The sequence below is a fragment of the Oncorhynchus mykiss genome, unplaced genomic scaffold, assembly GCF_013265735.2.
Source record: "Oncorhynchus mykiss isolate Arlee unplaced genomic scaffold, USDA_OmykA_1.1 un_scaffold_576, whole genome shotgun sequence".
Taxonomy (NCBI): Eukaryota; Metazoa; Chordata; class Actinopteri; order Salmoniformes; family Salmonidae; genus Oncorhynchus; species Oncorhynchus mykiss.
Genome location: NW_023494023.1, coordinates 49,206 through 72,069, shown reverse-complemented (window position 1 = coordinate 72,069; position 22,864 = coordinate 49,206). Strand labels below are relative to the sequence as shown.

The 22,864-nt window shown below is 49.2% G+C and overlaps 2 protein-coding genes across 4 annotated transcripts; one reads left to right on the top strand and one right to left on the bottom strand.

Annotated features, from left to right (window-relative positions):
- Positions 1–2,017: 2,017 nt before the first annotated feature.
- LOC118959988 (polysialoglycoprotein-like) lies at positions 2,018–9,426 on the top strand (the record flags this gene model as incomplete). Its single annotated transcript, XM_036974460.1, has 5 exons — positions 2,018–2,072; positions 2,246–2,311; positions 2,449–2,532; positions 2,667–4,303; positions 9,418–9,426. Coding segments are annotated over 5 exons (1,851 nt in total), but the record flags the coding sequence as incomplete, so codon positions are not given.
- A 690-nt stretch (positions 9,427–10,116) lies between these two features.
- Positions 10,117–22,040, bottom strand: LOC110516793. 3 transcript variants are annotated; one of them, XM_036974464.1, is made up of 11 exons: positions 21,887–22,040; positions 19,260–19,470; positions 19,035–19,169; positions 18,882–18,968; positions 18,605–18,729; positions 18,190–18,226; positions 17,669–17,943; positions 11,425–15,041; positions 10,927–11,180; positions 10,492–10,579; positions 10,117–10,357 (listed from the first exon to the last, which is right to left on the bottom strand). In XM_036974464.1, the coding sequence occupies exons 2-11, from the start codon at positions 19,362–19,364 to the stop codon at positions 10,182–10,184; spliced, it is 4,899 nt and encodes a 1,632-aa protein (XP_036830359.1). In that variant the 5' UTR covers positions 19,365–19,470; positions 21,887–22,040; the 3' UTR covers positions 10,117–10,181. The 3 variants fall into 3 exon arrangements, with proteins under 3 accessions (XP_036830359.1, XP_036830357.1, XP_036830358.1); XM_036974462.1 differs by having other exon boundaries at positions 18,882–19,169; XM_036974463.1 differs by having other exon boundaries at positions 18,882–19,169; positions 19,317–19,470.
- Between the last annotated feature and the right edge of the window lie 824 nt (positions 22,041–22,864).

The window sequence follows — 22,864 nt, the reverse complement described above, 5'->3', positions numbered from 1 at the left end:
AGTCGTTCAGGATGGCTGTCCCTGAGTTTTCAATTAGTTGAGGAAAGACAAGAACGGCCATTTCAGACTTGGAAAAAGAACATCAAGAGTGACGATGCGTCCCGACAAACATGCAGCCACACCTTAAAACCTACTGTTGGGTTCTGAGAATATGAAATATACTAATTCATGTCACTGAGGGAGAGAGCTTAATGTATAACGTTTACATTATGTCAGGATATGTTATTGTTAGCCATCAGGCATCCTATGGGTGGGATCCTCTGGGATGAGAGAGACACAGGTCTGGTACCAATCACCATGTCAGCCGTTGAGTTGGGGAGGAGTGAGCACTTTGGGGTAGCGGTCAGGTCAGATGAATTGAGGAAGAACAGATATCACCAAGGTTCTGTCTAGCAACAGAGATGCATTGGCTGTTTAGAGGTGTAGGAGCAGACTCAGCATTGGAGAGAGGATTAAATATCAGTGCTTGTGTGAATATGTTTTTTGTCTAATGCAGCTGTCTTGACCCTCTGGGAAGAATAAACTTGGTTCAAGCATTCATAGTGTCCGTCGAGTTTTTACTCTGAGAATTAGAACCTAACAGTTGGCACTGCGAGCAGGGTTCACCGCGATTTGCAGTCGAAACTAGAGATTAAGAAACAGTGAAACAGAAACAAGGTAAGCAAAGTTCCTACACCCGTTATCACTAATTCTGACATCTTGGGGGAGATGAGAGTCGTAGGCTGAACCAATTATAGGTACGAACCTAGAAAGCCTGAGCTTATTCAGTAGTCCCATTGTATTACGACCGGATCGTAGCTTTGTGGTATATGGTAAGTCCCCGGAAGGTAAACCCAAACCTGTAGAGGGTAACTCCTAGGGGGTAAATCCCGAGTAGGGTTGGTTCCTGCTTGTACTATAAGAATAGGGTGAGTCCCGAAGGTAAGCCCGAGCAGGCAGGTACCTGCAAAGGGTAAGTCCTAGGTGGTAAGGACCCGGGCGGGGTTGGGTTACCTGCTATAACCTGTAACGAGAGGGTGAAAGTCTCAGCCGCAGTGGCCATGCGGCAGTAGACGTGGGTGTGGATGGATAAAGGGACATGCTTGTGTACTAGGATAAAATGTTGCCATTCAGGGTTAGAAGAACAGCAAAAAGATACTCAAACGCTGTTGGAATTTGGGTGTATTAGCAGTAGCAATAAAGAGAGGTTGGTTTTATGCCCTGTTGGGGTGGGGAACCATGACAGATTATGTGGAAATAGGAAGACAAGTGTGAATCATTTTGGTAATGTGTGTTATCAACAACAGTGATATTTGAACAGATTGGAGATGACTATCCATAACAATAAAATCCTTCATACCATGCTTGTCCTGCCCCACAGCTGTAGACACAGCCTTCTCCAGGTCCTCAGACACTAGCTGGAGATCCATTACAGGATGTCTGTCACCTCACTGAGCCCCTATTGCAGGTTAGGGGTCACATCCACTTAATGTCCTTCATATGACGAACCTCCTACAGAGCAAATGAGGAAAACATGATATATTAGGATTTATGTTAGTAGCAATAGAATATGGGAATTTTATCTCAACGCTACCTACAGCTAACATATTTATTTATGTATGTGATCTATGTAAATAAATAAATATATCACAGCTGTAAAACTGTGAAGGACTATAGGTGGAGGCCTACCCATTTCCCAGGAGCATTGTAAAACGTGGATTTGGGTACAGTGTTTATTTCCCCCTAATATCTTTGAAGATTACACCTAAAATAATTAGGCCTACTTCTTTCTAATGCTGATCTGAGACCATTAGGGTTAATCATTACAGATATAAATGCAATATATGGAGTAGAAAAGATTGCCTGCCCACCAACTTGATAAGAATCAACATATGTTCTACATGGTCTATTTCTATCTGAACGTAACAACTCAATCAAGCTTGTTAATTGATCGTTTAAGCCATGTTTGTCATATATAAGCCTCATACAGGCCATGGGAAGACATTACCTGTTGATAACACAGACTATTTTCATCATCATGGGAGGTGTGAGAGAATTGCTGCTCGTTGTGATGACTGTGGGGGTTGTCAAAGGTTGGTTCACTAATGTTTAAGGGATTTGTTTGGTAATATGCTTAACTTTATAAGTTGGGTATTAATATTTGACTGTCTGTATCTTCCGCGTTGGTCATCTTTTATTCTTCACTGCTATTAATATATGTAGCTATTTTGTGTGAACTCAACTTCTGTCAACACTTTCTCCTCAGTTTCTTGTTACCCTGTTGGAAAGTCCCAGAAGCAAGATCAAGTCTCTCTGCAGAGGAGACTTGGAGGTAAGTGTTTCTTTCCGCAACCCTTCTAGCTATGTTCTTTGTCACTGTCTATGGTGCTGCTGTGTTTGACACTCATTCAACAGCATAGAGTAACTCAGTCTAAATAATGTTGTCAAACCTTAACCTACATTTTTCAGAGCTGTCATCAAATGACGTCTCCATTGTGCATGCCCTGGCCTTGCTCCGATCCATAGGGTCTGACGCTAAACAAGCCAGAGAAGGTACGGCCTGAAACATATACTTTGAAACTGTAGGGTTCATGTTGCTCAAAATTCGATTAGCAATTTGGCCTAGACCGTGTAGAACAGATGTGTTGCTGTAGAATACCCAACTGTTCCTTTTGTTTTTTCTCAAGAGTATTTAGAGACCAATGAAGTAGAATCCCAAGCTTCTCCAAACCATGGTAGCTCTCCGGCAAATGATGCCCTGTCCTCTGAGGAGAAGCTGAGGCGCATGTCCTCGGACGACGCCGCCACCTCTGAAGCTGCGACCGGCCCGTCTGGCGACGACGCCACCTCTGAAGCTGCGACCGGCCCGTCTGGCGACGACGCCACCTCTGAAGCTGCGACCGGCCCGTCTGGCGACGACGCCACCTCTGAAGCTGCGACCGGCCCGTCTGGCGACGACGCCACCTCTGAAGCTGCGACCGGCCCGTCTGGCGACGACGCCACCTCTGAAGCTGCGACCGGCCCGTCTGGCGACGACGCCACCTCTGAAGCTGCGACCGGCCCGTCTGGCGACGACGCCACCTCTGAAGCTGCGACCGGCCCGTCTGGCGACGACGCCACCTCTGAAGCTGCGACCGGCCCGTCTGGCGACGACGCCACCTCTGAAGCTGCGACCGGCCCGTCTGGCGACGACGCCACCTCTGAAGCTGCGACCGGCCCGTCTGGCGACGACGCCACCTCTGAAGCTGCGACCGGCCCGTCTGGCGACGACGCCACCTCTGAAGCTGCGACCGGCCCGTCTGGCGACGACGCCACCTCTGAAGCTGCGACCGGCCCGTCTGGCGACGACGCCACCTCTGAAGCTGCGACCGGCCCGTCTGGCGACGACGCCACCTCTGAAGCTGCGACCGGCCCGTCTGGCGACGACGCCACCTCTGAAGCTGCGACCGGCCCGTCTGGCGACGACGCCACCTCTGAAGCTGCGACCGGCCCGTCTGGCGACGACGCCACCTCTGAAGCTGCGACCGGCCCGTCTGGCGACGACGCCACCTCTGAAGCTGCGACCGGCCCGTCTGGCGACGACGCCACCTCTGAAGCTGCGACCGGCCCGTCTGGCGACGACGCCACCTCTGAAGCTGCGACCGGCCCGTCTGGCGACGACGCCACCTCTGAAGCTGCGACCGGCCCGTCTGGCGACGACGCCACCTCTGAAGCTGCGACCGGCCCGTCTGGCGACGACGCCACCTCTGAAGCTGCGACCGGCCCGTCTGGCGACGACGCCACCTCTGAAGCTGCGACCGGCCCGTCTGGCGACGACGCCACCTCTGAAGCTGCGACCGGCCCGTCTGGCGACGACGCCACCTCTGAAGCTGCGACCGGCCCGTCTGGCGACGACGCCACCTCTGAAGCTGCGACCGGCCCGTCTGGCGACGACGCCACCTCTGAAGCTGCGACCGGCCCGTCTGGCGACGACGCCACCTCTGAAGCTGCGACCGGCCCGTCTGGCGACGACGCCACCTCTGAAGCTGCGACCGGCCCGTCTGGCGACGACGCCACCTCTGAAGCTGCGACCGGCCCGTCTGGCGACGACGCCACCTCTGAAGCTGCGACCGGCCCGTCTGGCGACGACGCCACCTCTGAAGCTGCGACCGGCCCGTCTGGCGACGACGCCACCTCTGAAGCTGCGACCGGCCCGTCTGGCGACGACGCCACCTCTGAAGCTGCGACCGGCCCGTCTGGCGACGACGCCACCTCTGAAGCTGCGACCGGCCCGTCTGGCGACGACGCCACCTCTGAAGCTGCGACCGGCCCGTCTGGCGACGACGCCACCTCTGAAGCTGCGACCGGCCCGTCTGGCGACGACGCCACCTCTGAAGCTGCGACCGGCCCGTCTGGCGACGACGCCACCTCTGAAGCTGCGACCGGCCCGTCTGGCGACGACGCCACCTCTGAAGCTGCGACCGGCCCGTCTGGCGACGACGCCACCTCTGAAGCTGCGACCGGCCCGTCTGGCGACGACGCCACCTCTGAAGCTGCGACCGGCCCGTCTGGCGACGACGCCACCTCTGAAGCTGCGACCGGCCCGTCTGGCGACGACGCCACCTCTGAAGCTGCGACCGGCCCGTCTGGCGACGACGCCACCTCTGAAGCTGCGACCGGCCCGTCTGGCGACGACGCCACCTCTGAAGCTGCGACCGGCCCGTCTGGCGACGACGCCACCTCTGAAGCTGCGACCGGCCCGTCTGGCGACGACGCCACCTCTGAAGCTGCGACCGGCCCGTCTGGCGACGACGCCACCTCTGAAGCTGCGACCGGCCCGTCTGGCGACGACGCCACCTCTGAAGCTGCGACCGGCCCGTCTGGCGACGACGCCACCTCTGAAGCTGCGACCGGCCCGTCTGGCGACGACGCCACCTCTGAAGCTGCGACCGGCCCGTCTGGCGACGACGCCACCTCTGAAGCTGCGACCGGCCCGTCTGGCGACGACGCCACCTCTGAAGCTGCGACCCGGCCCGTCTGGCGACGACGCCACCTCTGAAGCTGCGACCGGCCCGTCTGGCGACGACGCCACCTCTGAAGCTGCGACCGGCCCGTCTGGCGACGACGCCACCTCTGAAGCTGCGACCGGCCCGTCTGGCGACGACGCCACCTCTGAAGCTGCGACCGGCCCGTCTGGCGACGACGCCACCTCTGAAGCTGCGACCGGCCCGTCTGGCGACGACGCCACCTCTGAAGCTGCGACCGGCCCGTCTGGCGACGACGCCACCTCTGAAGCTGCGACCGGCCCGTCTGGCGACGACGCCACCTCTGAAGCTGCGACCGGCCCGTCTGGCGACGACGCCACCTCTGAAGCTGCGACCGGCCCGTCTGGCGACGACGCCACCTCTGAAGCTGCGACCGGCCCGTCTGGCGACGACGCCACCTCTGAAGCTGCGACCGGCCCGTCTGGCGACGACGCCACCTCTGAAGCTGCGACCGGCCCGTCTGGCGACGACGCCACCTCTGAAGCTGCGACCGGCCCGTCTGGCGACGACGCCACCTCTGAAGCTGCGACCGGCCCGTCTGGCGACGACGCCACCTCTGAAGCTGCGACCGGCCCGTCTGGCGACGACGCCACCTCTGAAGCTGCGACCGGCCCGTCTGGCGACGACGCCACCTCTGAAGCTGCGACCGGCCCGTCTGGCGACGACGCCACCTCTGAAGCTGCGACCGGCCCGTCTGGCGACGACGCCACCTCTGAAGCTGCGACCGGCCCGTCTGGCGACGACGCCACCTCTGAAGCTGCGACCGGCCCGTCTGGCGACGACGCCACCTCTGAAGCTGCGACCGGCCCCGTCTGGCGACGACGCCACCTCTGAAGCTGCGACCGGCCCGTCTGGCGACGACGCCACCTCTGAAGCTGCGACCGGCCCGTCTGGCGACGACGCCACCTCTGAAGCTGCGACCGGCCCGTCTGGCGACGACGCCACCTCTGAAGCTGCGACCGGCCCGTCTGGCGACGACGCCACCTCTGAAGCTGCGACCGGCCCGTCTGGCGACGACGCCACCTCTGAAGCTGCGACCGGCCCGTCTGGCGACGACGCCACCTCTGAAGCTGCGACCGGCCCGTCTGGCGACGACGCCACCTCTGAAGCTGCGACCGGCCCGTCTGGCGACGACGCCACCTCTGAAGCTGCGACCGGCCCGTCTGGCGACGACGCCACCTCTGAAGCTGCGACCGGCCCGTCTGGCGACGACGCCACCTCTGAAGCTGCGACCGGCCCGTCTGGCGACGACGCCACCTCTGAAGCTGCGACCGGCCCGTCTGGCGACGACGCCACCTCTGAAGCTGCGACCGGCCCGTCTGGCGACGACGCCACCTCTGAAGCTGCGACCGGCCCGTCCGGCGACGACGCCATGGATATCTGACGTGGGACATGCAAGAGTTCATGGGTACTCTAGTCCAGTGTGTAACTGCATTTGCTTGTTTTGGCTCAATTAAACATTAACTGTAATACTTGTGTCCTCTGTATTGTTTTGGTGGTTCCTACTTGGAGGTGAGGTGTATGACCTGACTTGAGTAACTGGGGTGATGGCAACATTTATTTTGCATTATATCCATGCGCCAGCAATATTACTCAGACCCCTGTGTTTTAAATTACCAATTGACTTAAGCTACATGTGCTCAGTGTTGGTCCATTTATGCTAGTAGCATCACATGATACCTCAACAGCATTTTGACGCCATTTCCGGTCACAACTTGCAGACTTGTTGCGGTGTTTTGTTGCCTACTTTGCTACATGACAACTTTACGGTTTTTACTTTTTAATTACCGTTTATATTTTTGGTTTTTCCCCTCGTGTCAGGGTTGCGTCAATTCGAATCTGGTATCAGGATAAATATGACAATGAGGCTATTTTATTTTTTATCAGCTAAGCAATAAGTGGTAAATGCAATTTTCGCATATATGGGCCCTCTGTCCCCACCTCGCAGGGCAAAACGGAACTGACTTGTTCCTGACAAAGATATTTAATATACTCTGACAGAAGTAGTTCCTGCTTCCGAGCCGGCCTGTCAGAGTAGACTGGGCGTGGTTTAGACTCACCCAGCCTATCGTTGATTGTTGGCGCAGAGGCGGGTCCCATTCCCTTAAGCGCTTCAGCGGTCAGTCGTTGTAGCTGTGTAGAATATGCAGTTATCAGGCACCTGGCTCCTGTTATCTAACAAAAGACTGTTCTGAATGTGCCCCCCCCCAACTCATTGCACAGTTCTGTATTTTTCCATCATGAGAAAGGCCCATGGCCCTGAAACTGAACAATGGCTCAAGTCAGCTATGTTGCATAACACATACATCCACACATGCCAACAGCAGATAATAATAAATCACATATGGTAACGGGCTATAGTGCATAACACAGAATCCTCATACTCCGGACGCTTTATCTGGACATGGTTCGTCAGGACCTCCAACAGCCGACGCTAAGTAGTAACATTAACATGATGCCTTCTAATTGCAGTCGCTGTACTCATACAGGAGAACGATCGCCTTACGGTGAGGATAGCTGTGCTACAAGCCCAGCTTCAGACGCAATCGTTAGGCAAGGGTAATTTCAGTGTAGGAAAGGATGAAACAGCGTCTGTGCCACCAGTAAGTACAGATAGTAACGTTAGTATAAATCCCCTCGCACGGTCCCCGCAGCCGGACAACTTTCTCACGGTTTCTGGAGGGAAATGCTGTAGGAATGCTCAACCGGTGTGGCCGAGCCTTCTCTTGTCTCTACTCCTCCCGTTACGGGGTCAGAGACGCCGAAGCATCCCACCATTAGCTCTGACAAATTGAAAACTCGAGTCATTGGCGACTCCATTACCCGCAGTATTAGACTTAAAACGAATCATCCAGCGATCATACACTGTTTACCAGGGGGCAGGGCAACCGACGTTAGAGCTAATCTGAAGATGGTGCTGGCTAAAGCTAAAACTGGCGAGTATAGAGATATTGTTATCCACGTCGGCACCAACGATGTTAGGATGAAACAGTCAGAGATCACCACCAACATAGCTTCAGCGTGTAAATCAGCTAGAAAGATGTGTCGGCATCGAGTAATTGTCTCTGGCCCCCTCCCAGTTAGGGGGAGTGATGAGCTCTACAGCAGAGTCTCACAACTCAATAGCTGGTTGAAAACTGGTTTCTGCCCCTCCCAAAAGATAGAATTTGTAGATAATTGGCCCTCTTTCTGGGACTCACCCACAAACAGGACCAAGCCTGACCTGCGGAGGAGTGACGGACTCCATCCTAGCTGGAGGGGTGCTCTCATCTTATCTACCAACATAGACAGGGCTCTAACTCCTCTAGCTCCACAATGAAATAGGGTGCAGGCAAGGCTGTTAGCCAGTCTGCCACTAGCACAGTTAGTGTAGTCAGCTCAGCTATCTCCATTGAGACCGTGTCTGTGCCTCGACCTAGGTTGGGCAAAATTAAACATGGCGGTGTTCGCCTTAGCAATCTCACTAAGATAAAGACCTCCTCCATTCCTGTCATTATTGAAAGAGATCATGATACCTCACATCTCAAAATAGGGCTACTTAATGTCAGATCCCTTACTTCAAAGGCAATTATAGTCAATGAACTGATCATAATCTTGATGTGATTGGCCTGACTGAAACATGGCTTTAGCCTGATGAATTTACTGTGTTAAATGAGGCCTCACCTCCTGGCTACACTAGTGACCATATCCCCCGTGCATCCTGCGGAGCTGTTGCTAACATTTACGATAGCAAATGTACATTTACAACAACAAAAAATACGTTTTCGTCTTTTGAGCTTCTAGTCATGAAATCTATGTAGCCTACTCAATCACTAAGTAATTAAGTAATTATGAGTGTATGACTTGAGTGTATGCATTATATATATGGGCTTCATAGAAAGTGTAACAACTGTTCTCTGTTCATCTTGTTTTAAAATTGTTAAAATAAAATGTACATTTAAAACAAGAAACAAAGGAAACACATTTTATGATTTTTAATAGGTTCAAAAAGTTGGTTGAAAATACACTTGCACTTACAAGAGCTTACATGGTTCTCGAATGAATCAGGTCTCTGCATATAAATACTTAGGGATATGGTTGGATGATGAACTGTCTTTTAAAATGCATATTGACGAACTTTATAAACGGCTAAAAATCAAGCTAGGCTTCCTCTTTAGAGACAGGACATGTTTGTCCTGTACAAATAGAAGACAAATTGTGCAAGCTACTTTTATGTCTGTTATAGATTGTGGGGATATTATCTACATGCATGCTACGGCATCAACACTTAAATCGCTGGATGCTATTTATCATTGAGTACTTAGGTTTATTACGGACGCTAGCTACAGAACTCACCACTGTGTTTTGTATCAAAATGTGGGTTGGACTTCGCTGTCCATGAGACGAGAATATGTTCTCGTGTTTGTCTATGAAGCACTTCTGAATAAACTACCATCTTATTTATCATCACTCATCAATATTAGAATTAGAATTCCTAAAACCAGGTCTCAAGCATGGATTACACTTGAGGTCCATGCGATTTCCACAGAGTTGGGTATGGCTGCCTTTTCCTGTTACGCTCCTTGCCAATGGAAAAGCCTGCAGACTAAACTTAAATTTGAGACTCTTGTCCCCCTGTTGCCCATTTTAAATAATTATTGGAGGATTTTTATTTCTGTATTGCTTGTAACTTTCGGGTAATGCAAGTTATTGTGCTGTTAGGGGAATAACCTGTGTGCAAACGTAATAATCTGCTGCTGTATTTTTGTGTTATCTGTGATGGTCTTGTTTGTCTTGTGTAGTTTCTTAATCATTGTAGCTAAACTGAATGTGTAACATGTCTACGCAGGGCCCAGCTGTAAAATAAACCTTGGTCTGTCTGTGTTCCTTGTTGAAATCAAGGTATAATAATAATAATATGATCCATTCATGGCTTTAGTTGTGTCTTGATCATGTGAATAGTCGACAGAGTTTTCTCCTATATGTCTGTCTTTATGTGACGACATCTTTTCTGTATTAAAATGTGATTTCCACAATCAATAATCATAAACAGTGCTTCACTATAACTACGTTTGACCATGTGGTTTGAAGTACCATTATCTTGCACAAACAGTAAGACGACTATAGACAGAAATCAATGCAGTAATGTTTTATTAAATAAAGGCTCTGATTAAAATAGTAATAAAATCTGGCATTTGGCTAATTCTTCTTCCCAAAAGCTTCTCTGAATGGTTTGGAGACGGCTCTGGAGATAGCTCGTAACACCCTGACTATGAGAGGGCGTTTACGGGACTGGGACTCCTGGGGAGCAGGGGCCAGTGTGGTTGTCAGGTCCTCTTTGGGTGGGGAAGTGGATGGAACCTCACACTCAGCATCTGTGAAAATAATATTTCATAATCAGAAAATGAATGTGTGTATCTGTCTGTCCGCCTGTATCTGTAGTCACCGTTTTAACAAGCTGGCCATAGGGTGATACATCAATATGACATTATCGATGCTTATCACTTACCCTGTGAAATACGAGTCTCTCTGAGACGTTTGGTAGGCAGAGAATCCTGTTCAGGGTGGCTCTTTGGTTCCCCCTTTGTCTTGAACAGCTGAAGACAAAACACATCAGGACAACTGAGCATGTGTAAAATATATGGCATGGATCCCAAAAGGCACCCTATTGGCTACTTAAGGCACTACTTTTGACCCATCGAGGGCCCATCGAGCTCTGGTCAAAAGTAGTGCACTATATAGGGAATAGGGTGCAATTTGGAACACATCCATTGACTCTCTCTCCCATGTGTATTAGGATTGTATTACAGCGGCCTCACTCAACCTCCTAAAGACAATGACAACAGCATTGTTCTAATGCAGAGACAATAGGGGTTTAGTGAATCTGTAGGGTACATTTCAGCCCTGCCTTACAGAGGTAATCTAAAGACACTGAGCCCTCTACCTTAATCCTGATCTTTGGAATCTTGACAATTTTGGGTAGGAAATGCCACTTCCTGTTCTTCTTAGTCTCTTCCCCCCTGGCAGAGGGAAGGCGGGCCATGCCGTCAGCCTTTACATCAGCCGGGCTAAGGCCCCTGGCAGGGAATTCCTCAGTAGCATTAAGGTCAGCCACAATACCATGAGTGATGTCACTTGCGGCATTGCTGGTGTCTGAGTAAGAAGAGCAAGCTGGTGTGACCGACCTGGGTACAATAACTGGGAGAAGAGGACGCAACAATAGAAATCAGTCACTGTGTCCCAAAAGGCCTTCTCTTCCCTTTATAGTGCACAACTTTTGAACTGGGCCCATAGGGTCTGGCTCTGGTCAAAAGTAGTGCACTAAATATGGAAGAAGGTGCCATTTTGGACGCAAACAGCAAAGTTCACATCATAAAATGCAATGTAGTGAGCATCATGTTACAATGAAGTCCTATGCAGATGAAGAGGTACTTTCACTTACCATCCTCCATTGCAGACTTGGACAGATCAGTCAGGCTGTCCATCACCATGTCTGTCATCAACTTGATGACCTGATCCAAAACCCTGTCAGCGGTGGGTGGCATAGGCCTAACCACACACTGCCCCAGGAGTCTGCTAACAGAAGTCTGGGCAAAGCTGTAAACGAGCTCTGACGCATCGTCCTTTGACAGCTTCCTCAGTGCTGGCTTTGGCAGCGCTGGTTGAGAGAGGCTTCTGTGGCCAGTTGTGGATTGAAGCTGGCGGCTTATGGTTATCTCCTGAATGAGACCATGGACCTTTGCGATCAGGTTGCCAGACGCATCTTGAAGGGCTTCAATTGACAGGAGTCTATCCAGATGTTCTTCTGCTGAAGCCATCTCTGGGTCGTCTGTCTTCAATGTGTCCATTATAGTTTTCACTATGAGACTGGTGTCAGATATGTTTATTTCTTGTTGATTCACAAGCGCTGACTGTGAACCTGTCTTGTCCATTGCGTTAGAGGTATGGCATTCTGTCCTTGTGATCTCATTGGCAGCACTCATGTCAGGCAACAGGTCAAGGCTCTCCAGTAGAGAGTCTAACATGTTAGTGGTTATCAGACGCTCCTCCCTTGCATTCTGCCCAACAGATGAACTCTCAGAGTTGGCCAATCTGCACTTGATCACATTTAGGATCAAGCTGAGCGTCTCCTTTGCAGTTTTGCTAAAGCCTTCTTGGCTGACTGCCACTGTTCCGTCTTGTAGAGCCACAAGAGGTTCACAACTTGCACTCAATCCACTACCATGGAGAGGAGAGGTTCTCTTCAAACTGGTGTCGCTCACAACTGACATACTCCTGGTAGGCAGAGTGACATCCTCACTGCATGTGTCAATTACATGGTGGTCTGTGGAGGAGCCACTCGAAGACACAAGGGCTTTAGACCTTTTAGTCAAACTGACTTTTGAAAATGGCTTCTCACTTCTCACAGACGGAGGGCGGCTCCTGTCCTTAACAAGAGCAGTGTCAGGGGACTTTGAGCATCTGAGTGTCTCCACAGGGGTGGAGTCCAGCACATCTTTGGCTGTGGTGACTGACACGGGTGGAAAAGACAAAAAGACGTTCAGTCTATCCTTTACTCTGTGGTACATGGTATGAGCAGCATCCAATAAGGTGTCAAAGACAACTCTGGGATTGAGCTGGGACTGCAGCTTTTTCTCTCCTAGTGGGAAGGAGTCTGTGTCCTCCACTGTGTACCGGGATAGACTTTCAAGGTCTTGCATGATCATATTCACTATATCTTCAGTTGTAGAAACCACATGGTGTGAGAAGGTGCTGCTAGTCATGCTCTGCGGCAAAGAACAGTTGGCTTCGCTAGCAGCTCTGAGAATGGCCTCACGCACAATCAGTTTGGCCGTAGCTTGGAACTCAGCACTGTGAAAGCTCTGGATGGAAATGTTAGAGGATCTGCTGGCTGCACTACGAGATCGCGTGAGCCTGGCAATCTTGGCTGACGTCCCGTCACTCGAAATGGTGAGGCTCTCTAATTTCGAAATTATAGAGTCCAACTTCTGGTTGAAGTCGAAGGATGCATTTGACATGCTCTCGCATTTGACTTCCTTTGAAGTCTCCACCCTCAGCACCGAGATCACCTGTTTGATGACCCCTTTAGTGCAGGTGTCGAGGGTGAGCTGGTGGGCTGAGGACATTGAAGAGGTATTACTGTCTGTCTTCTGTACAGGAGATACCTCCACAGTGGTCTCAGTTACAAGTAGTCCAGTGTCATATAACTCAATTTGCACAGGAGTATTTTTTCCCTCAGTGAGAAGGTGAGAGGTGAAAAGCTTCCTCAGTTTGTCCAGGGTTTTGGTATAAATCTTCTGGGAACCTGAACTCACTTCCATCCAGAACATTTTGCGACCTGATTTCGTACGCATGGAGGTCTTATTGACCTCAGATACCTCATGCAGGTCGGAAATAATTCCACCAAATAGATCAGAGGATGCATCCTCAATATTCTCAGCGGAAACGCAGACAGACAGAACTTCTGACAGTTTCCCAGTGTCGGTTTTATCCAGCACGCTAGTATATGTCACAGCTGCATCCTGAATGACCTGAGTGATGCATTGCTCAGCTTTGACGATATACCCCTCCACTGGTTGACCATGGAGGATGTCAACTTTATCAACAGGGAGCACATTCTGAATACTCACATTCTCCTCTGATGGGCGTGGGCTGTTGAAGATAATGCTCTCAGTGACCATGTTAGAGGAGGCGAGAGATGAGTCGAGAAGCAGAGACCTGTATATTGTCGAGGTGGAGATCTCTGGGTGCTTAATCATAGCAGCCTCCTCCAAAATGGCCGACGGGCCCTGGAGGATGTCAGAAATATCCATGTCCTCAATGCTCTCTACCAGAGACGATAGTAGGTCTCTGGCTGACAGGTCGGTTGGTCTCTGGTTCTCGAGCTCCATTTTGATTGCTTGACAGACCGTTGCTGCAGCAACAGCAGAGCTACAACACAACTGCTTCAAGGTGGAGTCAGAAATATATGACAGATCTGTCATGGACATGGTGGAGAGTTGACTCTCAGAGACAAAGGGTCTGAGTTTGACAGACACCTGTCTGACCAAGTCCCCAGCAAGAGCTCTCATATCTATTGCTCCACTAGCTGAGTTGTAGGAGCAGGCACTCTGTGGCCTTGACGGGCTCCTGCTATCCAAAAATCCTGTTATCCCAAAAACCTCAAGTACAAGATCCACAACATCGGATGACACTTCTGACATTCTGTTGTGGGACAGAAATTGACTTGGATGAACGGTGCCTGCATTCAGAGTCCAGTCGCAAACAGAGTTGTCGGACTGACTCTGGACTACTGGAACTAGACAGGTTTCACTTGGACCTTGGCCAAAGAGTTCTGCCATTTTGAGCAGAACTGATCTTAAGACCTTTGACTTGGAAATGTTCAGCAGTGGGTCGTTGTTGGACAGTCTGGTGGACGGTCTGCTAGCCGATCTCTGAACAACTAGGCTTTGTATTTCTGCCGAAACGGCAGTGAGAAAATAGGTCAAGGGGCTGGTCGCTCGTCCCTTGTTTCCTCCGTTGGCTTTAGCCTTAAAGATGCTATCTATGATGATGACTATAACCTGTCCAGCCAGAGGACCCAATATGGCCTCAAGCTCCCTCTCTAACTCAAGGGGAGACTTGTAGCCGTGCGCAATATGCTCTATGGCATGGGAATACATCTTAGCAGACACCATGCTTAGCATTTCTTGGGCAAACTGCTGACTTGCTGAGATACTACCAGACAGCGGACCTAGAGTTCCCTGACTGAAACTTCGCATTAGCTCAGCCAATCTGGAGTTGAGAAGGTTCATTACCAACTCTACAATACCCATCATAAACCTGGTGTCCGTTGGTATTTTGACAGGTCTGTATTTCTCCCGTCTACTCCAACTGGACGACAGTACGATGCCACTCTGCGACTGGCCTCTCTGGACCATGTTGAAGACAGAATCCTCAGAGATTCCAAACACAGAACTCAGTGGTGCCGAGTGGGGTCTGTGTCTCATCTCTCTATCACCACCCTCAGGTGAGGAGACATATCGCTCTTCGTCATCACTCAGCAAAGAGGTCATGGACCTGCAGAATGCACAACAGAAATGAATAGTACATGATAACAAAATACAACATATGATCCAAGAATTTGGAAGTACCTAAGTAGTATTTCTCTCTAGGTGGATCTGGAATGGATATTTGTACTTATAACAAGGGACATGGGAATAATGTTTTTAGAAAGACCTACAAGAAGAGGAGGGGAAAGGGGTAAGTACCTGTGAGAGGAGGGGAAAGGGATAAGTACCTGTGAGAGGAGGGGATAGGGGTAAGTACCTATGAGAGGAGGGGATAGGGGTAGGTACCTATGAGAGGAGGGGATAGGGGTAGGTACCTGTGAGAGGAGGGGATAGGGATAAGTACCTGTGAGAGGAGGGGAAAGGGGTAAGTACCTGTGAGAGGAGGGGATAGGGGTAAGTACCTATGAGAGGAGGGGATAGGGGTAAGTACCTGTGAGAGGAGGGGAAAGGGGTAAGTACCTGTGAGAGCAGGGGAAAGGGATAAGTACCTGTGAGAGGAGGGGAAAGGGGTAAGTACCTATGAGAGGAGGGGATAGGGGTAGGTACCTATGAGAGGAGGGGATAGGGGTAAGTACCTGTGAGAGGAGGGGATAGGGGTAAGTACCTGTGAGAGGAGGGGATAGGGGTAGGTACCTATGAGAGGAGGGGATAGGGGTAAGTACCTGTGAGAGGAGGGGATAGGGGTAAGTACCTGTGAGAGGAGGGGATAGGGGTAGGTACCTGTGAGAGGAGGGGAAAGGGGTAAGTACCTGTGAGAGGAGGGGATAGGGGTAAGTACCTGTGAGAGGAGGGGATAGGGGTAGGTACCTATGAGAGGAGGGGATAGGGGTAGGTACCTATGAGAGGAGGGGATAGGGGTAGGTACCTATGAGAGGAGGGGATAGGGGTAGGTACCTATGAGAGGAGGGGATAGGGGTAGGTACCTGTGAGAGGAGGGGAAAGGGGTAAGTACCTGTGAGAGGAGGGGATAGGGGTAAGTACCTGTGAGAGGAGGGGATAGGGGTAGGTACATATGAGAGCAGGGGATAGGGATAAGTACCTGTGAGAGCAGGGGAAAGGGATAAGTACCTGTGAGAGGAGGGGATAGGGGTAAGTACCTGTGAGAGGAGGGGATAGGGGTAAGTACCTGTGAGAGGAGGGGATAGGGGTAGGTACATATGAGAGCAGGGGATAGGGATAAGTACCTGTGAGAGCAGGGGAAAGGGATAAGTACCTGTGAGAGGAGGGGATAGGGGTAAGTACCTGTGAGAGGAGGGGATAGGGGTAAGTACCTGTGAGAGGAGGGGATAGGGGTAGGTACCTATGAGAGGAGGGGAAAGGGGTAAGTACCTGTGAGAGGAGGGGATAGGGGTGAGTACCTGTGAGAGGAGGGGATAGGGGTAGGTACCTATGAGAGCAGGGGATAGGGAAAAGTACCTGTGAGAGGAGGGGAAAGGGATAAGTACCTGTGAGAGGAGGGGATAGGGGTAGGTACCTATGAGAGGAGGGGAAAGGGGTAAGTACCTATGAGAGGAGGGGATAGGGGTAGGTACCTATGAGAGGAGGGGAAAGGGGTAAGTACCTGTGAGAGGAGGGGAAAGGGGTAAGTACCTGTGAGAGGAGGGGATAGGGGTAGGTACCTGTGAGAGGAGGGGATAGGGGTAGGTACCTATGAGAGGAGGGGAAAGGGGTAAGTACCTGTGAGAGGAGGGGATAGGGGTGAGTACCTGTGAGAGGAGGGGATAGGGGTAGGTACCTATGAGAGCAGGGGATAGGGAAAAGTACCTGTGAGAGGAGGGGAAAGGGATAAGTACCTGTGAGAGGAGGGGATAGGGGTAGGTACCTATGAGAGGAGGGGATAGGGGTGAGTACCTGTGAGAGGAGGGGATAGGGGTAGGTACCTATGAGAGGAGGGGAAAGGGGTAAGTACCTATGAGAGGAGGGGATAGGGATAAGTACCTGTGAGAGGAGGGGATAGGGGTAGGTACCTATGAGAGGAGGGGATAGGGGTGAGTACCTGTGAGAGGAGGGGATAGGGATAAGTACCTGTGAGAGGAGGGGATAGGGGTAGGTACCTATGAGAGGAGGGGATAGGGGTGAGTACCTGTGAGAGGAGGGGATAGGGGTAGGTACCTATGAGAGGAGGGGATAGGGATAAGTACCTGTGAGAGGAGGGGATAGGGGTAGGTACCTGTGAGAGGAGGGGATAGGGGTAGGTACCTGTGAGAGGAGGGGATAGGGGTAGGTACCTGTGAGAGGAGGGGATAGGGGTAGGTACCTATGAGAGCAGGGGATAGGGATAAGTACCTGTGAGAGGAGGGGATAGGGGTAAGTACCTGTGAGAGGAGGGGATAGGGGTAAGTACCTATGAGAGGAGGGGATAGGGGTAGGTACCTGTGAGAGGAGGGGATAGGGGTAAGTACCTGTGAGAGGAGGGGATAGGGGTAAGTACCTATGAGAGGAGGGGATAGGGGTAGGTACCTGTGAGAGGAGGGGATAGGGGTAAGTACCTGTGAGAGGAGGGGATAGGGGTAAGTACCTATGAGAGGAGGGGATAGGGGTAGGTACCTGTGAGAGGAGGGGATAGGGGTAAGTACCTGTGAGAGGAGGGGATAGGGGTAAGTACCTATGAGAGGAGGGGATAGGGGTAGGTACCTGTGAGAGGAGGGGAAAGGCGTGGGAGTTTGTGTGCTGCAAGTAGTTCTTGAACTGATGCGTCTACTGGGTCCACCACGAAAGCTGAATCTGACGCTGCGGCCAAGAGAGGTCACTTCTCTAGCCTCATTACTTCCTGATCCAGAAGAGCTTGACGAATCAGAGAGCCTGATCTGCATGGTGAGGTCAAGGGCGGGAACGACCACAGTGGATGTAGACTCCATCACCCAATTTGTAATATCCATGCACCTAGCACTAAACTCATCTCTGCTCATCTGAAATGTTAAAAGACCATACAGAGTTAGTTTGTTAACGGAGCTGCACTGCTGCACCATGTGTTTACTCAAGCTAGTCAATTAAAGCAGTGGTTCAGGATGTTCCACAATGCTGGAAAGGGGGGCCTGAGGGAAAAATTTGGGAACCTCTGAATTAAAGGTCCTGCACGATTTCCACCAATAGGAGTTTGGAATGTTTGGTCCATCTTACCAACATGAACTACTTTAGAAGTGACTATAACTCACCCCGGCACGCATATTCTCACTCAGCAGATTCCAATGGCTGAAAATTAAAAAAGGTACACAATTAAACTACATGACATTACCTCTATTCTCTTAGATTACGGTATGGATGGACCTCTACGGAACTAGGCCACATCCAAACATCCCTGATTGGTCAGTTGAGTCCCTTGTATTTGCCCGAGACACCTCACCTCCTTCTCAAAACCCATAGGACGAGATGGTCAAAAGGGAGGGCTTTCTCATCCAATGGGTTTTGAGAAGGAGGCGAGAAGAGAGGACTCGAGGAGAATGCAATTGAGATTGTCCCTATGGGTACGTCCCAAATGGCCCCTATTCCTTAAATACGGAACTATTGTTGACCAAGGCTCTAATAGGGAACATATCTAGGGGATGCACAGGGAACCAAAGAGCAACTAACCCATCCTTCATGTCCTGCACAAAGGTGTGTAGGTCTGGGTAGCTTCTCTTTCCCCTGCTGAGGGTGAGGCTGGTCTGGGAGGCTGCAGCCTTGCGGGTCATGGTAGTGAAGGTCACCACTTTAGCCTGATGGGGACGACAGAAAGCAGACTTAGGCTGGAATTCAATCAAATTCGCCATGCAGTGTTAACGTAATGTCTGTTTACAAACTACTGTCTGCGTGCACAAACAGACATGTACACACACACACACACACACTGTTATCTGGAAGCATTTACCTTTGCCACTCGTTCAGTCTCCTGGCATTGAGATGGCCCGGCTGTTTCTACATCATCACTCTCCTGCATCACACTCTCTCCTTCGACCTCCAGTGTCAGAGTTGATGTGGATGTCTTCAGATCAACCTGATTCAACTCACTCTCTCCTTCGACCTCCAGTGTCAGAGTTGATGTGGATGTCTTCAGATCAACCTGATTCAACTCACTCTCTCCTTCGACCTCCAGTGTTAGAGTTGATGTGGATGTCTTCAGATCAACCTGATTCAACTCACTCTCTCCTTTGGCCTCCTAGATTAGAATACCTTTACTAGCTCAAGCTTGGACAATTAATTTGTCATTTTAATCTTCAATGCGTCATTAAAACACAAAACATCATACCTCCTGTGACTGAGATGGGATGACAATGGCCTCGTCCAACTCACTCTCTCCTTCAACCTCCTGTGACTGAGATGTGCCATCTGTCTTCAGATCAGCTTCCTGCATCTCAATCTCTCCTTCAGCCTCTAGTGACAGAGTTGGGATATCTGTCTCTAGAACAGCCTCTTCCAACTTGGTCTGTCTCTCAACCTCTCTGTGATCTTTATCAGATCTAGATACAGAAAAAGGAATCTCTCTAAGGTCACTATAAAATCACCAGAACATCATGTCAGGTGTACAGTTCAGTTTACCAGTCAAATTGCCGTGATCAGAGGCTCTATCCTTTCTAGTGATTATATTTCTATGGTCACATCATAATGCATCATATCTATGCTTGTGTCCGAAATAGCACCCTATTTCCAATATAATGCACTTCTTTTGGCCGGAGCCCTATAGAGTGCCACAGGAATGAGTCATAATCCCCATAAAACATAGTAGTCAAACAGGGAAATGGTTCCAATCGTTTTTACACCATACACTTTTCCCATAGTGGATTTTAGAAACACTTAAAATAAGGGCTGTGTTTCAGGTAGGCTTACCCTGGTGTGACATTTTGATAACTGTAAATCTCTCTAGGACAAGGTGACTTTTATCAATATATTTGCCTGTATTTTTAAATGAAATGCTAATTATCTGCTAATGTGGCTATCATAAAGAACTACAAATGCCACGATGATCATGCTGATCGAGGCAAAGGTAAGAATCTCTTGATTAACTATCTAATGTTAGCTAAATTTAGTAATTAATAAATTGGCTTCATTTCTTTAAATGGCCAATTCTGTGAACTGTTTAGTGAAAGTTTTAAATTGACACAAAACCTGTTAGCAAAGGTGTCAGCTAGAAATGACGTTTAGGAGCTTGCAGGGATTTGTAGTTTTGCATGTCTTCTTTGATGCTAATTACAAATTTCGAATCAGAGTAAATAGAGCCAAATGTATTGCTAAAAGTCACCTTGTCCGTGACAGATGTACATGGTTCTAAAAATGGCACACCAGGGTAAGCCTACATGAAACACAGCCCTTATTTTATGTGTTTCTGAAATCGCCTATGGGAAAAATGAATGGTGGAAAAACGATTGGAACCATTTCCTTCCCTGTTTGACTGCAAGGTTTTATGGGTATTATGACACCTAAAAAGACGGGTTGGTTGTTTAGCAACAAAACTGGCATGTAACTGGGTAAAATTGACAAAGTAAATAGACAGGGTTCGCTTAGAACGTTGACAACATGTAAACTATATTTAGTCTCTAAATGTTACCGGCAAACAAATACATTTGCATAATGAGCACTTGCTAGCTGAGGTTTAGAGTCATAACAAGATACACGCATTCCGGCCATTGATGAGCGAGCGCATGTTTTTCATGACCAGCCAACCAGTGTATGGATCTTAGTTAAAAGTAGTGCACTAGCCTACATAGGGAATAGGGTGCCATTTAGGACGTAAATGTGAAGGTGGTGTCATAGCCTTTGACCCTAGACCCCCATTTGACCCACAACAGATTCTACTGTACCTTTAGCCAACTCTCATGACTCCCCGGCCATAGAATTTGTAGTTTGATATTACAGAATGAATAGCACATAATTTCATTTATTTAACAATATTTAATCCACAGTAATTAATATAAATGGGTATTTCAAAATAATTATAAACTGGGTGGATTGAGACCTGAATGCTGATTGGCTGAAAGCCGTGGTATATCAGACTGTATACCATGGGTATGACAAAACATGTATTTTTTACTGCTCTAATTATGTTGGTAACCAGTTTATAATAGCAATAAGGCACCTCGGGGATTCGTGATATATGGCCAATATACGTCGCCAGACCCACTGACTCCAGGTCATCTACAAGTCCATGCTAGGTAAAGCTCCGCCTTATCTCAGTTCACTGGTCACGATGGCAACACCCACCCGTAGCACGCGCTCCAGCAGGTGTATCTCACTGATCATCCCTAAAGCCAACACCTCTTTTTGCCGCCTTTCGTTCCAGTTCTCTGCTGCCTGTGACTGGAACAAATTGCAAACATCGCTGAAGTTGGAGACTTTTATCTCCCTCACCAACTTCAAACATCTGCTATCTGAGCAGCTAACCCATCGCTGCAGCTGTACATAGTCTATCGGTAAATAGCCCACCCAATTTTACCTACCTCATCCCCATACTGTTTATATTTATGTACTTTTCTGCTCTTTTGCACACCAATATCTGTACATGACCATCTGATCATTTATTTATCACTTCAGTGTTAATCTGCAAAATTGTAATTATTCGCCTACCTCCTCATGCCTTTTGCACACAATGTATATAGACTTTTTTTCCTACTGTGTTATTGACTTAATTGTTTACTCCATGTGTAACTCTGTGTTGTCTGTTCACACTGCTATGCTTTATCTTGGCCAGGTCGCAGTTGCAAATGAGAACTTGTTCTCAACTAGCCTACCTGGTTAAATAAAGGTGAAATAAATAAAATAAATATACCATGGCTAAGGGCTGTGTCCTAGCACTTCGGGTTGTAAGAACAGCCCTTAGCCGTGGTATATTGACCATATACCACAACCGCTTGGGCCTTATTGCTTAAATAACATGCCTACCTTGAACTCTTTCTTCTCACGTCCTTGCAAAATCAGCACATTTCCTTGCCAAAATGAACGCTCCTCCAGGACTAGCGAGAATCAGACTGAACTGCTCCCGGTTTCTCATCAGTTTCAACGTTTATCAGTGATGACGTAACAATGCTGTACAGATTTGACGCACTTCCAATCTCGTGCTGATGCAACGCCCTGAGCGGTTGAAAGCTCACGCATGGAAATCCTGCGAGTTGTACACAAATGTAGGCTACTATTGCCCTTAAAAATGTCATGTTGTGGACGCAATGCAAAATAAAATAAAATACATAACCCACACCGATAACCCAGAGTTCATCATTAAATAACATTTATTACTCATAAAATATACAGCAAACTTCAGATACTGAAAGAATTCATGGGAGTTTCGAATTCAGTCACCATTTCATATGTACATGCTAGTTTCATCCGTTTAAAATAATGATAATGACACGAAAAACCTGTGAACCTGTGACTCTTGTTGCTGATTTGGTGAACATAGCAAATGTATTGCACATATTTCCAGTTAAAATGATTTTCAAAAAGAGACAAAAACGGGGATATGAACATTCAATCACATACAAGGATTGAGAGGTTTCATTTTTTGAAGAAGTGAAAGCAAGCAACACCTGTTAAAAAACATTGATTATAAGACCAAAGACAAATAATATCGATATTTATTTTCCAACAGAAGAAAATCTAAATGCTGCTGTCCTACCATTGGATTACAATGTTTCTCCTCTCCAAGGGAGACATGTTTTCCACCTCACATGCCTCTGGATAGTATCAGTGCTTTTCACAAACGTTGTAGTACTTAGTGTGCATCATTGTTGTCGCTCATACAGGTGCCCCTACTCTCCTAACCTCCCCTCAGTAACTAACGAAGGCACAAAATGACAAATATCACAAGAAAGAAAACATGAATTAATTATTAACTTTCTAAAATACTTTCTAGAGGCCAAAGGA

Bases quoted from the DNA above. Each gene is read 5' to 3' on its own strand.
- LOC110516793 (XM_036974462.1), bottom strand. From the start codon at position 19,364: ATGCAGGAAGCTGATCTGAAGACAGATGGCACATCTCAGTCACAGGAG. The intron at 18,227-18,604 runs GTTAGTTGCTCT...TTTAATTTTCAG, and splicing joins GTGCAGGACATGAAGGATGG to CCATTGGAATCTGCTGAGTG. The intron at 11,181-11,424 runs GTAAGTGAAAGT...CTCTTCTCCCAG, and splicing joins CAAGTCTGCAATGGAGGATG to TTATTGTACCCAGGTCGGTC.